Source organism: Alligator sinensis, unplaced genomic scaffold (assembly GCF_000455745.1).
Source record: "Alligator sinensis unplaced genomic scaffold, ASM45574v1 scaffold165_1, whole genome shotgun sequence".
NCBI lineage: Eukaryota > Metazoa > Chordata > Crocodylia > Alligatoridae > Alligator > Alligator sinensis.
The window spans coordinates 681,782-697,920 of NW_005842054.1; the positions used below are offsets into that span (position 1 = coordinate 681,782).

The window sequence follows — 16,139 nt, forward strand, 5'->3', positions numbered from 1 at the left end:
AGTTTACAAGTCTGTGGGTACATCTACAGGAGACATTTACTGCAGTTGACTAATTAGCTCCACGGTAGAACGTTAGCATCTACACACATGGTGCTATTAGAATGAAGTAAACTAATTAACTCCATTGTAGGATAGTACTGTCAGACAAAAGTACCATTCTACAGCAGTTATTTACTTCGCCACAGTGCATGTATAGACGCTGATGGGGCTGGCTGGGGCCTGCAGTGCAGGGATTGCCTGCTGGCTAGCTCTACATTGAAGTACCGTCATGCCCCAGCCAGCCCCTCTGCAGCATGTTGAGCTGAGTTGGAGCAGCCCCGGGCTAGCAGGCGGAACCCCTGGGGTCCACTCTGCCAGCTGGGGCTGCACCACCCTGGCTCAGTGTGCTCCAGTTCTAGGTGTGCCCTGCATATGGTGTGCCTGGAAGCAATAGACTGGCGCAAACTGCCTCGGAGTTTATTCGGGCGCGTTAATTGCATGTGCAGAGTGCTCTGTTAGTCTCAATTGAGGCAGAACAGGTGATCAACACTTACTTCCAGCAACTCATCTAAGGCTGGACCGGGAAATGCCATTAAGAATAGCAATTGTTAGAGCTACATAGTAGGCCATTTGCCTCTTTGTAGTATGTTAATCAGGGCAATATTCTGTTACCCAGTTTCTGGATATGATCTCATTTGGTATGGTTCCATATATCTGCTTTTACAGCACACAGTTCTCTCATGTTTATCTCTTCTTTTTTGTAATGTAATTTCTAATGTATGGTCCAAACTTTCTGCTTTAGAAACCAGCTTAACCTCATATCCTGTGATTGATGCTACTCTAATTTACACCAGCAGAAAATATGGCCCTATGCAGCTCAGGAGATAAATAGGAAAAATATAAGGGAACACTTCCATCCTCTATGTTTTCCTTTGACTTTTGTTTATCTCTCTTATGGGAAAACACTGCACTGTTAAAACTATAATTTTTTTTTAAAAGCAAATCATTTTATTGTTTTCCATTTATGCCGACTGTTTGCCTGTCTCTTTTCACTCAGCTTGGGTTGTGCAACTCATTTGCTCTGTTTTGCTTTCTTTTTGCTTTCAGTTAGTGGTTCTCAGACATTTATTTTTGTGCCTGTGAGAACCCCGTTGTACAAGGTCCTGTAAAAACATCCAGGGCTTGTCTTCACTGCTGGATTTGCTCTACATATCATTTGAAAATTACCCCTCACCCAACTCTCGTCCACACATAAAAATCCATCTTGAATGAAGTGGTACTTAAAGTCTAGTTAACTTACATGTGGGCTTGTGGTTTGAAGTCCAAATGCTACTGATGCTAGAGGTAATCATGCATCATGCATGCATGCTCTATGCAACTCAAGTGGTGATTTGCAGTGGGGCTGCTCTCATGTGAGGCAGACTAACTGGCGAGGAATTTGCTCAAGTATAGATAACTCAAACTGCTACCGTAGTAAATACCCAAAATCAGAAGCTATAAGTACACCAAAGTCTTGCAGCACAATAAAGAAATGTTAATTTATTCTAAGTTATTATAAATTAAATTAAAGAACTCCATGAAATTATTTATCTAAATGTCAATAAGATTCGAGCTCTTCAACACCTTTTTTAAAGGCAGGACTTATATTTGGATTGCTATCATAGTTGACAAGGTCACTTTAATGTCTCTGTTGCTAAGGAATAGCTGGTTGAGCTAAAATTATTAGCATTACTAACTGAAGACAACAGAAATGTTTTTATCCATAGTTGCTAATGTTTGACCTCACCTTCTGGTGGTATAGACATTGGAAGATGAGGTCTGGGGTTGGTGTGAGAAGAACTGAGGGATTGTTGCTGGGCCCCACTTATCTGATTTTTATGCATGCATGTGCTTCTGCTGAAGTCAGTGGAAATGTTCCCATGCTTAAATATAGACATCTGTGATAGTGCTTAGCTTTAACTTGGCTGAGATCCTATTGCTCAGCACCAAGCAGGAGACAGTTTTGGCCCATCTGACAGATCTGGTATTTAACAGCCCATGTATTGGTTCATGTAATAAGGTACCTCTTGATTGGATGAAAAAGGTCTGACCAAATTAGACACAGTTTATTTATGAATGTTTGTATCAGGCCTGGGTGTGGAGCAGACCACAATGCATATAATTTTTCACTTCCTACTTTTACTGCCAGGTAAGTGTTTACAAATGTGACTGTGCTTTTTGGGTTGTCGATGCTGATGCATTATGGATTTTTTGATCGGAGGACGTTTCTCATGTCTTACTATTTCATTCCCTTATGACTTTTTGTGTCTTTAGATTTGTGTTCATATTTAACATAATACATGCAGAAGTTGGTAACCCATGTAACTGTTATGGGATTTGTTATGTGTCTGCTTCAGGGTCGACCCTATCCCATATGACACTCCAAAACCAGCGGGCCACACGCGATTTGTCTGCATCTCAGACACACACTCCAGAACAGATGGCATCCAGATGCCTTATGGGGACATCCTTCTCCACACAGGCGATTTCACCGAGCTGGGACTGCCCTCAGAGGTTAAGAAGTTTAATGACTGGTTAGGTAAGGAATTATTGCGTTTTGGTGACCCCAATTAACCTTTCCTGTCCAAGTGTCACTCACTGCCTCCTAATTGAATTCGCGAGCTTGGAAATCCCTCTACCCTTGCTTCAGTTGTTTTTATACGATGTGCTCTCTCTAGTTTGGGTATGATTCTGTTAATTAAAGATGAATTGAGATATTTTGCTGCATGTCTGGGGTATCGTGGGGCAGGGGCCTCTGTCATTCAAAGGCAAAGGGACAAGAGCTCATGTGTCATCTCTGGGAGTTCCTGATGTTTAACATTTTTAGATGTTAGGTGTGGGTGGAAGTAATGTAACCAGACATGGGGAAGTCCCTTCTCCCCACACCAAGAAAGAGCAGCATCAAAGGCATTGTTGAAGAGAAAGTATGTCTTTGTGTTACTCAGTTGACTTTCAGTTAAAGAAGTGCTGTCATTTTTAACCCTTTGAATGCTGACTTCTACTATTATGATGTTCATTCTCCCAGGTTAACTGCAGCTAATATTACACATTGCCAGGTGTATCCTAATAGTTCATTGGATAGGATGAGGGCAGCTCCACAGGGAAAGTGAAGGAGAGCAGTGAAGTGATGCATGTTTGTCACTTCATTATTCTTCGGCTGAGAACCTGAAGCCAGCCATGTGGTGCATATCGCCATTTATATTAGGGTTACTAAAGAGGCTAAGGTGGCCCAAGACAGCAAGCTTGCCTTCCAGATATATTTTCCTGCTTGAAAAGAATCTGCAATGTTATATAAGAACCCTTTAAAGCATGGATCTGTGATTTTACTGTGCCTCAGTCACTGTACTCTTTTAGCTGCTGTGATGACCATGTCTCTAAAGGCCTTTAATAGCTTCATTAAATCCATGGGATTCTCTTGGCCGGCCCTTTGGGAGATCAGAGGGGGTGTTTCTTGGTTCATAACATGATTTTTTTTAAACCAAAAAGGCTCCCAAATCCTTGGTTTTTCTCATTTTCCTTGCTTTTTCTCTCTGTTTTGTGCATTCCGTTCTTTCTTTTCCTGTACTCTCCTTTGATTTCCCAGAATTTGTCAAATTTTAAGATTATATGCCCCTGTTTTTATGGCTGGGTATCGGGAACAGGGCTTCCAGTATCCCTCACGATCATAATCACACCACCTTGCTGTAATTATGCCTTTCAAGCCCTTGTCTTGAGAAAGTGCTACCCTTTCTTATTGGTTTAGAACAACCATTTCTGCAATAGCTAGAAAGTGAGAGGTGCTTATATGGGTATGTGGAATGGAAAGGAGCATACTGGGAGCCTCCTTACATACTATGCTCATTGTTTATCCCATGCTGGGACCTCTCACTAATGGGAACTCTATCACATATGATACTCCACAACCAGCAAGCCATGTATGATTTGTCTGCATCTTAGGCGCACACTTCAAAACAGATGGCATCCAGATGCCTTATGGCGATATCCTATTTGGTGGGACTGTTGGGCAGGCACCTATAGGGGTTGAGTATGGCTGTACCTGCGTAAATCAGCCGCGCTAGGAAAGTTAGCCAGCACTGTTAAAGACGGTTGCTGGCCCCAGGCGTTCCAGGTTCCAAGAAGGATTTACTTTCTTAAGACACTAGACTTCTGATGTCCACTGGGACTGGAACTCATGATAGTGTTTATATATTATAGTTTGGTGCTTGGGGCTTTGGGTCACTGTTTCATTATTGTGTTGATAAGGAGAGGGTGTACATTTAGACGTGTGTGACTGAAAATGTACAGTTAGGTTCTGTGGTGTTTTCATTGTTTCCTATGGAATTTTATGGGATTAGAAACAGGCAACATTCTGCGGAATGAAAATGTGTCTGTTATGATATTTTATCATAAAAGCCATTGGTTAACATTTACTACATAAGAAATATAACTCACTAAATGGATTTTGTTTCCAGCTCATAATTTTATTGAATGATTTGTCTTTTGTGTGTGCACATACAACACATGGAGTGCTGGCTGGGTCAGGGTGTATTAATCCCTTCTTGCGTTTTTGGCTAAGATGCAACATTCTCTTGTTAAAGTTTTTATACCTGACCTCAAATTTGCATCTAGCAAGCCAAATTTTATGACCTCAAGCAATCAATGTCCTACTGAAACTGACAGAAGGTTTTACTGTGAAAGTACCACAGAATTTTCCCTAACACTTCTATATTTCCTTCTCATATATTAAGGAGATTTCTGTTGCATTTCATTTCATAGTCCATAGAGCCTACCATCATCTTCATACACAAAACAATACTTACTCTTCAGTGTTCATATTAGAATATGGGGATGAAAATTGATTTTCATCCCTCCGTTTATCGGCTGCAGTTATTCTTAGCGTTCTTTCATCTACATTGTTCTCTTGATTTTTTTCTCACCTCATATTGGTAAATTCCTCTTTCCTTCTTAGAGGCATAGGGGTAAGTCTGTATGCATTCCCTTATATTTACGTACTACAAAAGGGAAATGAATAGCTCTGTGGAGGAGAGGGGGATTCCAATATATCCTTCTTTCCACGTGTGTAGGCTCCTCTCCCTCTGTGAAAAATACTATGTCCATTGAGAAAGACCATAGCCCCCAGCACTGCATGTCATGTATTCCCAGCTCTATGAAGGGCTTCTGTAAAATCAGGGTCATCGTGGTATACCATAAAGCTTGCCCTGCTTATTCCAGGCCCTGCTTATCTCAATGCATCCTCCTCTCTTGGAAGCATAGCAGTGTGACTTTGGGCCTTGGTCTCTCTCTGCGCTGCAGTCCTTAATCTGTAGAATAGGGACAGGAGTTATCCCCTACTTCACAGAAGTGTTGTGAGGATAAATATATTCATGATGAGATGGTAAAAGGCTGTGGTAACAGGGTACAGAAGTACCAAAGGCAGAAATGTTTCTCCTTTTGCCCAATGGCATTATGACACTTTCTTCTGTTTTATCATTATATTCATTCCACCCTGTTTAATAAGGCCTTATCCTGAAGCCCTCTTGCTCACAGTACACAGAAATCCAATCAAAGGCATCGGGTTCTTTTGCAATGGGGATTTACTGTGCCTAGCGCCTAGCTATTCTGCTGCAGAATCATGGCAATTGATGTAGTTTATACCATGAGGTAGTTAGGGTAGGTTAACAATGGGCTCCCATCCATAGTTCTCCTTGCCTACTTCATGGTAAATCAACACATCCTTGCTTCTACTAGGATTTTACAGTGGTATAGCTAACCCACATTAGTTATCTCTTGGTTAGAGCACCCACTTTTTGGCAGCAAAGACAAAGCCAAAGTTAAGATATGAATATCCTAACGTCACATCCCAAGTTTATTTCACTAGATGTTTTCATGAAAAGACCTGAGCACCTGAGAGTGAGAGCTTCCTTTGCCTTATTACTTCATTTTTGTGTGGTTGAAATACCCACAACATTCAGTAGGTATTGTAGCTGTGCAAAATATTCAGGATTGGATCCTGTCTTGTTGTTTCATTAATGTCACCTTTTTCCCCCTCAGCCTCTCTATCTCAGTTGCCAAACCCTCTTACACATTGCATCTTTTACTCCTAATAGTTCTATATCTGATCATGTAACTTTTGCTAATTCTAATGCTTTTTCCCTTGACTGATACATTTTCATTATTGGTTTTGCATGAAAGTCTTCTGGGCTTGTACACTGAATAACCTCTGTGGTCACTTAGTGATTACACACGCTGGCTGAGGTAATTTATTCACTTTGTTTTGGTGTGAACATGTCCCATGGGTCTTGTAACTGCTGTAATCACTTGACCTTAGTGACTGTTAAATGCTTTAAACACAGTTATTTTAAATTTATAATTGTTTTCATTAAAAATCTCTTATAGTAACTTAACTGACCTTGCAGTAAACACAGCATTATATGCTGGGGAAGAATTAAAATGTTATGCTATGGCTAATATATTTCTTCCAAATAAACTCAGCATATTACTATGCACATTCTCTTTCCTTCTGATTCAGTCATATATGGAAAAAGAAATAGAAAAATATGTAATTATGGCACTGTGGACAATAATACAGTATTTCCCTTCCTGTGTACTGAGAAGTGACTGAATAACTGATCAGAGCAAAAGTGAGGTAAAAAGAAAAATTAACACAATACATATCTTTAATAAGGGAAGAAAACTATTTTGTGTCGCATTAGTATGGGCCTGATCTGACAAACTCTTATTCACATGAGTAATCTGCATCAATTTCAGTGGCACTTCTCATGTCTGAGATACAAGGTGCAAGACTGGTTCCCAGTTTTGCTTCCATTATTTGTTAAAAATATTTGCTGCTAATTATAGCCTGAAATCCTTGTTTTATTCCTTCACAGGCAAAAAATCCAATGGGTGGAGCTCAGGCCAAATAGAGCTGAATTCTGTTTTGTGTTACTCTAATGGTTTAAGCCAGGGGTATCTCCAAAGAGTAAATAAAGTTTACGTCAATGAAACTGAAAATAGAATTCAGCTTATTGTCTCTGAGCTGCTTGGGACTGGCAAGGTGATTCTTCTGTGTTCTCCTCTCACCTCTTTAATTCTTTGTCCATTAATATGTTTCTCTTTAGGTTTTCTCTTTATGCTGCTGGTGCATTTCTGAGTAGTGGCAAACTGAGAAGGGTTGAGAATAGCATGACATGCCAGTCATTGAGCAAGTCTGATTACCTTGAGCTACTCTGGTGAAAAGGTTATTTATTTCAGTAGGATGTAGTTGTGTACATGAAAGAAAAAATTGGCTTTCTATATGCAGTGTATTTAGTTTGTCCGGTATGCTAATAAAAGAAACAAGAAACTGAATGGGTCTACTGGAATTTGGCAGTGGCTAATTGTGCTGGATTTATTTGGATGTGGACTCTAATGTCACTGGCAGCTCTGTTACGGCTTGTTTTTATCTGTTAAGGCTAAGTAGAATGAAGTTACTGTGGGTCATGTTGGTGTGTGACATTTGATTAGGTTAATGAAATCAGAAGTCTCCACTGAAATTGATTACTGTAATGTGAAGTAGATGATAAAGTTAGAAGAGCAATGATAACGTGGTATTACTGTAGGAAGTATGAACAGATGACCTGTTTTAATCCGCATGTGGCTTGTCTCTATTAGCCCTTGTGGAAACCTGAAAGTATATCCAATTTTCAGACTAGATCAGAAGTTCTCAAACTGTGGTCCACGTGCTCCATTCAGGTGGTCCGCAGAAAGGTTGCAGAACAATCGAGAATATCTGTACTTATAAGGTAAGACTACTGATGTTAAAATGTGAGTTGTGTGCTTTGATTTGTAAAACAAAAAAAAAGGTTATTAGTTGTCCTCCAAGACCCTCAGCAATTTTCAAGTGGTCCGCGAAAAAAAAGTTTGAGAACCACTGGGCTAGATACTTGCCATAGTAATGTTTGCTTCATAAAAACTGAGTTTATTTTAAAAAAGATAAATTGGAGCAAAACAATATAATGAGATTTGGGGCCTTCCTTATCACTGTGCAAAAACGCAGGGTCACATTCCTAAGTTGTTCCTTGTGTTCGCTTTGGGGTTTGGGGGGTTTTAGTTGCTTTTTTTTGTCTGATTCTATTACTTTTCTTTCCATCTGTATATTATTTTAATTTTTGTTCCTTTTTTGGTTTAGATTTGTCTTTTTTTCCCCCCTCAGTCTTGTCTCACTTGTTTTTTCTCGATAAGTTGCATACTCATATCTTCTCTGGACCTAACCCTTCACTTAAGGAGGAATATTCAATGAGACTTTTGTGTGAGTGAGGCATGCAGTACACTGAAGAAAGTAAGTTCACTGTGATCAAATATTTGACCTTTCAGAATTTTTATTAATTTCATTGTACTCCTTTTAAAATATTATTTTTCGTGATCTGAATTATTTCAGCCCCTGGTTTGTAACTAATACAAGTACCGTTCCTGATTTATAAAAATAAACTAATAAACTCTGAAGTGCCTAAAATTCAGAAGAATTTTAATAAATAATGCTCAGAGCCAATTTAAAACCAAAAGGTTTTCCCCAGAAAAGTTTGTTAATCTAGTTTTTGAAAATGCTTTGGATTCAGTGATTGCTTTTTTCCTTTTTTTAAGATTAGGGAAGGGTAGAGCCAGTACCATTAAGGTCAGTAGAAGCATTTGGTAGGAGCAGGCTTCCAGTGGGTCCTACCCATTATAATGAGAGTTTCTGTTGATGAAGATTTGCAGGATCGGGCCCAAATGGCTGACTGCTTTGGAGAAGTTTATAGACTTGACTCCTTTAGAGAAGCTCCAGCTTTTGTACAGCCTACCTCCTCAGAGGTTATCAGAAAGTATTGGATGAATTAAACTTGAGCCAACAAAAGTCCATGCCTTTGAACGAGTTCATCTATAAGGTGCCACCTTGTCTTACCTTTTGCCTAATTTTGGACTAACATAGTTAGCTACCTTTCTGTGCTTTACAGAAGTTCAGGAGTCAAAGAGGATTATAGGGGCCTTGAGGCTTATTGGCTAAACTGTCTAGGCAAACTTGCAGTGCCTGCCTGCATGTCAATCCACCTGAAAATAATTGTTCCATTTTATGAACATTGACTTCAACAGTGCAAATTAACAAAAAAAAATTAAGGTGCAATATAAATTTCATGATTTTTTAATTCTCTTGCGTACTTACTAAACCTTTTCTGTTGGTACTTGCTGTGTTTGTTTTGTTTGACTTTTAGCTTTCTTGTAAATGCAGTTATGTTTCATTGGGGCGTTGTTTAAGAATTCAGTCTTTCTTTGATTGTGTCTTGTGCCCTAACCTGTAGTATGTTTAACATTGATACAAAGTCCCCAAGGAGAGCACTTGCTCAGGACCTCCAGCCTTGTCTGATCTCTCTGAGTAACCCCTGAAGACAACTTAGGCAAGGCTTCTACAGTGGAGGGAAGCCCTGGGTTCTTCCAACAAACCCTGGCATTTCAGTCTGTGACTCCCCTTGGCTGTCTGTGGCCCTGCTTTTCAGTTCAGCTCCTGAGGGAGAGACTTTACCTCTTGATAGGAAGAAGGTAACCCTGAAGTTCCAAGCAGCAAACAGACAGTTTTTCCTCAATAAAGACATTTATTGGCACAAAATTAGCTCAGGTGCTCTGTGTCTAGTCTGCACTACCCCAACTTTTTATAGTGGATAGAGTGATTAGAATACAGTAGGTGGGTAGCAGGAGGGAGGGGGGATGGGGAGGGAGAGTGCTGTGAGGAATACAAGCAAAGAACCCAGAGGAACAAAGGGTCACAAAAGTTAATTCACATAATGAGATAAGAATCCACAGTCTCTGTTTAAATACAGAGATCCACACAACACACTTAACACTAACATCCAGTTGGTGGATGATGTCTTGTTCCCCAATTTCCTGTTCAAATTAATTTTTAAAAATTTATGCCTGAGAACAACAATCCTGAGGCCAGCAGTGGAGTGTCCAGTAGGGCTATGTGAAGCCCCAGTCCCTGATTTGATTTGGCGGAGATTCGGCCTGATTCAATGGCCGAATCACCAAATCCAAACCGAATCAGGATACACTTGAATCTCTTCAAATTGAATCAGAACCTTCTGAATCGATTCAGAGAGATTCAGAAAGATTCAACAATTTGACCATAGACACAGCTTTAAATGTTTTTTCTACATATCTCAAGGTACCAGGTGGCTTGTGAATGCTGCGATGGTGGGGTGGATGGAGCATCCCATGGGAGCGCGGGGGGCGAAGTAGATCAGAAGCACTTCTGGTCCACTTCCGGGTCCACTGGGGAGCGTGCTGGGGGTTCCCCCCACACACCCCCGGCTCAGCAACTGGTGCCTTCTGGGTCTGGGGGGGCACCTGGAGTCCCCCCACGGCCGATCGCCAAGCCAGGGAGGGGCAGGAGCCCCCCCACTGCGCTTGGCGGTGGACCCAGAAGTGGATCGGAATTTTGCTGGGTTTGCTGCTGAGCACATGGGGGCCCCCCAGCGCTCCTGTGGGACGCTCCATCTGCCCCAGCATTGTAGCATTCATGAGCCGTACCTGGTACCTTGAGTTATGTAGAAAAAACATTTAAAGCTGTGGCTATGGCCGAATCGCTGATTCTCTGAATCAGCATCAAATCATCAGATTTGGATTCGGCTGAATTGAACTGAAAGCATTGATCCGAATCAACAAATCGAATCACTGTCTCCAGTTCGGGCTGAATCTGAATAGAATATGGCCTGTTTCGCATACCCCTAATGTCTAGGGAGGGTGAAGTGTTTTGTAGCTCATGTCAGAATAGGGCTTGTTCATTCTTAATTGTAGATAGCAGCCGATCGTTGTAAGCAGGTGGCTGCATATATGACATTGGTAGAATTGCAGATGAATAAACCTTGAAAGTTGTACTCCATGTTATTGGGTCCAATGATGATGTAGTCTGTATTGTTGTATGGGCACAGTAGGCATTTGGGTCCACTGCAAGGCCTAGTGCTTCGGTGAGAATGGGAGTTAGTTAGTGTTTTGCTTAAGAGACACCATTTGCGGTGGGAAGGCTGCCTGTAAGCCAGTATAGGTTTGTCCCCAAAGACTGCCTAGAGATGGTCATCCTTTTCCAGGAGGGGTTGGAGGTTGGTAATGATGTGTCTAAGGCAATGTTGCTCAACAATTTGGTCTGGTGGGCCAGGCAGGCAGTGCCTGGTCCATCTGTGGGCAGGATGCCATAGCTCTCTGGGCCGGATTTGGCCTGTGCGCCAGAGGTTGAGCACCCCATTCTTATATAATTAAGGGCTTACTCTGTCTGTCTGTCTGTCTGTAATGTTCTTGGAGCACTCTGATTGGTTAGTGAAATAACCAATCAGAGTGTGGAGCACTGCCATGATGGCAGGGCTGCAGTGGGGGAGGAGGTGGGGCAGCTAGCACTGCTCCTTGGAGAAGGCAGAGTGCCGCCATGGCAGTGGGGATGGAACAGAGAGGTGAGGCCAGCAGCGTTGGTGGCATGGGGTGCTGGTGGAAGGGGACAGAGGAGATGGTGGGGCAAGCTCCCCCCGCCATCTACTCCTGGGAGGTGGCGGTGGTGTGGGGTGGTGGGTGGTTGCACTCCATCCCTGCCCGCCCACCCCCCTGTCATTCTCGACGGGCTGTTGGCTAGTATGCATAATATTTGGTTTAGCTCTGGACCCTCAGCAGGGATTTTTTAACCCGTCTTTTCCTGGGCATAAGCTAGTCAGGGAAACTGAGGCATGCAACATTATTATGACATGAACATATTTAAAACAGAAATATTATAATTAAACCTTTAGTCTGTCACAAACATCACCATTAAATTCTTACATTTATTTACCTTTTTGATCCCTTTGTAACTCACCCAAATAGGTCATTGGTCTTCAGGTTTTATTTGTACGCAAGTGTTCTGGAGTAAGTTCTTTTTCTATTTCTTTTCTTTCCTAAGAATACAGAGAACAAGTATGAACTTTGCATCTCAGCATATTTTTTAAGTTTGGGTAAATATGACGGCAAACTTGCAATAGAAAAAATAAAGAATTATATTTTTCTTAACCTGATCTAGCAATATATAAAGAAATGTAAAAACCCCCCATACATTTCTTCTTTCATACCATGCTCATTCCAATTGCTTCCCAATATTTTAGTCTATTACACTTGTGTCAGCTGAAATTCTTTCTATTTGCTATGTAGAAAATAGCACCCTGAGAATACAACTTTGAAGGTATAGCAGAAGGGATTGTTTTCCCTGATACTGATTTTTATAATAAAAATGGCAGTGCAGATATTGCATGTGGAGCCAAGCGAATTTTATACACATATGTACAATTGTTTATCTTTCTTTTCCTGGCAATTTTTCCTAAAGAAATATCATCATATTAAGCTGTGTGTATTTTTCCAAAGCTCTATACCCATGGGATGTAAAGAAAACTCTCTACACTGCAGTCATTGTAAGTTATTGGAGATATATATTGCAGTGGTGCCTGCCTAACCTTTGTACTACTGGAAAGTAGTATGGAAATGAATAATAAAACAAATCAATGCAAATATTAGGATGTTACCTGAAGTCATTAGAGTACTTGGCTAATAACCCAATCTTTGTTTCAAAGATTAACTCTCCAGATAGACTTAGACTTAAACATACGAACCATTCCAGCAGGTTAATTTCAAATTTGATTCAAAGAAAAGAGACAGGGAGCACTTGACAAGTATTTTACAATTTTTGAACCTGACTTTCCACCACTGTAGTTGCTCTGATGCAGTTTGTTCAATAAAAGGTATCACCCCCAAAAAATCCTTGCCTTTCATGTAATTCCTGGACCATCACAGCCAACGCTAGAATAATTGCTCTGTCATTTCATAGATCTGGAGCTACTCTTGTTTAAAGCTGGGGTAGTTAGATTTCAGTCAATTTGCAACCAATAGAAATGTACAAAATCATCATGGTATAGTGCTTAAAAAAATCCCTCCATAACAAAAAGAACAGTGCTGCCATGAGAAAAATCTGTTACTTAGACACAAAGATAAGTTTTATAAACGTCCGTTTTTCCAAGCATTGCTGCTGCATATGATTACACATGCTGTGAACGATTTCAGGACAAAGCAGTCCCAGACCATGAACTCTCATACTTATTTTTATATAGCTAAATTAATATTGCATCAAAAAATACAAAGTATATAGTTGCATATCTCTCTACTGCCTCTTTCATTGCACACATCATATTAACAATACCTAATTTTAAAAGTCTTTCAGTTGGTAGAGCATTACATTTCTGCTTAGTAAGAACAATGGTGTCAGGGGTGGAGGAGTTGTTTGGAACAGAGAAGGGTTGGGGCTGCGAGCGAGAAAGAAAGCACTGCAGATTTTAGTATAATGTGTAGTGTTCAAAGAAATTTTATCTCATCATAAAGATTAGCAGGCTGTGTAATTCAATTTAAAACTGGTCGGCAGTGTCCTGTCTATTACAGAGCCCTTTTTTATCACCACTCTGTTATTTTATGTTGTATGCGACTATAGAACTCCGCTTATGCAGCAGAGACAGTATGAATGCTCTTAGGTTTTTTTTTTCTCCTTTCCAGTTCTGTGCCTTGAAAGAATTGTTGGTGAATGTGAGATAATATCTTAAGATGAGTTACAAAAATGCTTACTCAACCGAATGTCTCCTTGGTTATTTTGTTGTTGTTGTTATTGCTGTTGTTTGTTTGTTCCTACAAAATGAATTTCTTGCGGTCAAGAAGCTATTGATAGTGAAGGTTTGCTGAAAGGATTTGTTTAGATACAGAGCTTGTGTCTCAAAACTCTAATGTTAGCATTTATTCACAGTATCATGGACATTACTATGCCACTGAAAAGCAACATGCAGCAACTTATGTTAATGCAAGGTTGGCAGACCTTAATCTTATGGTAATTACCCATACTGGGGGTTAATAAATGTTCTAAGAATCACTGTCTTTATTTTCTTTATTGCAAGACAAATGGGCAGCTTTCCGAGCTATGCTTCCTACTGGCTATAACCAGCTTGGGTAACTTGTTAATTAACCCTCTGGTTCTAGTGGGCTGGAAGCCAGAATCTGAACCTTGACAAAATTTGCCTTGGCTTTTCATATTGGGAACACATGATTCTTGGTATGAAAGGATTAGAAATGAAAAATTCCATGGAAGTCATTCTCAGGTACTGTGAAAAGAGGCAACAGAAGATTTATGGTTGGTATTTATTTGGATTTTTTAGTAAGAGAGCTTGAAATTTCCGGTGGTGTTTGTGAGAAGATATATAAATTTCATAGTTTGGCCATTTACCTACTTGCTACCTGGTGCTAATTGTAGTAAGAGAGAAAACAGCACAGTGTATTTTTTTTGCAAAAAGTAAATTTGCTTTCTTTAATGTCCCTGTTCAAATTCCAGTGTAAATAATTATAGTCATTTTGGAAACTTCATATATGGGCCACTTCGGACATCTGTTCACATCTGCTCTCACTCACTTCCTCCAATATAAATCTGGAATAATTTTATTGTTGTGAAGGAATTAAATGGAATTAGTGTATTTGAGCAGAAATGATTCACAATATCTATCTGTTGAACTGTCCTGGGGGGTTCTTAGATTTATGATATGGATCTGGAACTCATGGACCTCATGTCCAAAGATTTAGGAACTTCAAATTTTTCAAGTCAAGTCACTCACTCCTTCACTCCACCCACTTACCTTGCTGTCAGCTCTGCTGGTCTTTATGTTGCCACTCTGCACACTAGCTGTGAATTGAATGTTACTACAGCCTCACTTACTACTGACAGCATGGGTAGTAAAGGAGGAACAAAGCAGCACAACAGGAGACAGTAACTAAGGAGAGCAGCTAGGAGATGGAAAGCCAACGTGAAATAAGGGCAAGATAATATCAAACTAGGGGAAGGGACAGACAGAGACTACAAAGAACACAGGCACTGATGAAATAAAAAGGGAACAAAAATAAAAAAGATGCATCTGGTCTTCTCAGGGCGGAGTGTGATTTCTGTTTAATAAAAACAACATTAGAGCCTAGTTACTTTCTGTACCCCCTGAATTGCATGTTATCTATGACAAGTGAGCCTCAGAAGATCCACCAGACCTGTTTTGGATGAGACCTTACAAGTGCCGATCTACATCTTTTCTCATGTAGCTAAGGCTCTTGAATTTTCTAAACTGGGCTAGGCTACAGGGCTAGACTAGATTAGACTACTGCTTTTCTCTTGCCACTTTGGCATTTAATCTCTTGGGGTTGTATGTAGCCAGGGACAGAAAAAAAGGAATACTTACAATTAAAAAACAACCACCATATAAGGTACTATTTTGTGAGATCTCTAACAAAAGAGTCAATTTAGGTATTTTTATCTGAATTGCTCCACTCGTCCCTACAGTTTATTTTAGGGTGCTGGCATTCACCTAAATCTCACAGTCCCAGAAAAGCACAGTGTATGGACCTGTCAAGGCTTAGAGCTGAGAGCCTACAGAAAAGCTTCCAGGGACCAATAAGTTTTGTATTTGGGGATGTGGTGAAGGAGACTCATTCCTCTTCCTTTACTTTCCCCTTAGTGCAGGGGTGACCAACCCATACCATGGGTGCTGTAAGTGGCACAGGCAGCCTCTGTGTGTGGCACACGGCAGATCAGGGAGAGGACAGGCAGTGTAGTAGTAGATAGTGCAGAAAGCAAACCTGCAAAATGAACAGGGAGCATAGGGAAGGAATCAGAAAGCAGAGGCACAGGCACATTGTGCCCCACTCCACTCCTATGGTTACCAGTACTCAGTAGCATTGCTCCCCCTCATCTCCACCACACAAATGCTGAAGTAAACTTACTAGTTAGACTCTGGAATAATCCTGTGCTGCCAGTGTACTGGGACATATTCCACCTACCAGTAGCTCAAGACACCCAATACGGTCCACCCTTTCCAAATCCTCTGGCTTTTCCTTACTTAATCAGTGGCACAAAGAGTGGTCAGCACAAGCACCAATCAATCACCACATGGTTTCTGACCCTACAGTCAGCCAGGATTCAACTGGCCATTCTGTTATTGGGCACTTCTCAACCCTTTTCAAACTAGATGGGGTCACTGTGCCTCAAACCTATACCAATGGGGCTTTCACAATGACAACAAATGCCTTTGTGGACAAGTTCAAACCATGTCCCACAT

At 40.7% G+C, this 16,139-nt stretch overlaps 1 protein-coding gene across 4 annotated transcripts in view; it reads left to right on the forward strand.

Annotated features, from left to right (window-relative positions):
* The window catches only part of MPPED2 (metallophosphoesterase domain containing 2), a 147,041-nt gene that overhangs the window by 47,275 nt on the left and 83,627 nt on the right, over nt 1-16,139 (forward strand). For all 4 annotated transcript variants that reach the window (XM_006022922.3, XM_025203345.1, XM_025203344.1 and 1 more), the window contains exon 3: nt 2,376-2,557. In XM_006022922.3, coding sequence (XP_006022984.1) covers nt 2,376-2,557 — 182 coding nt within the window. The remainder of the gene's footprint in view (nt 1-2,375; nt 2,558-16,139) is intronic.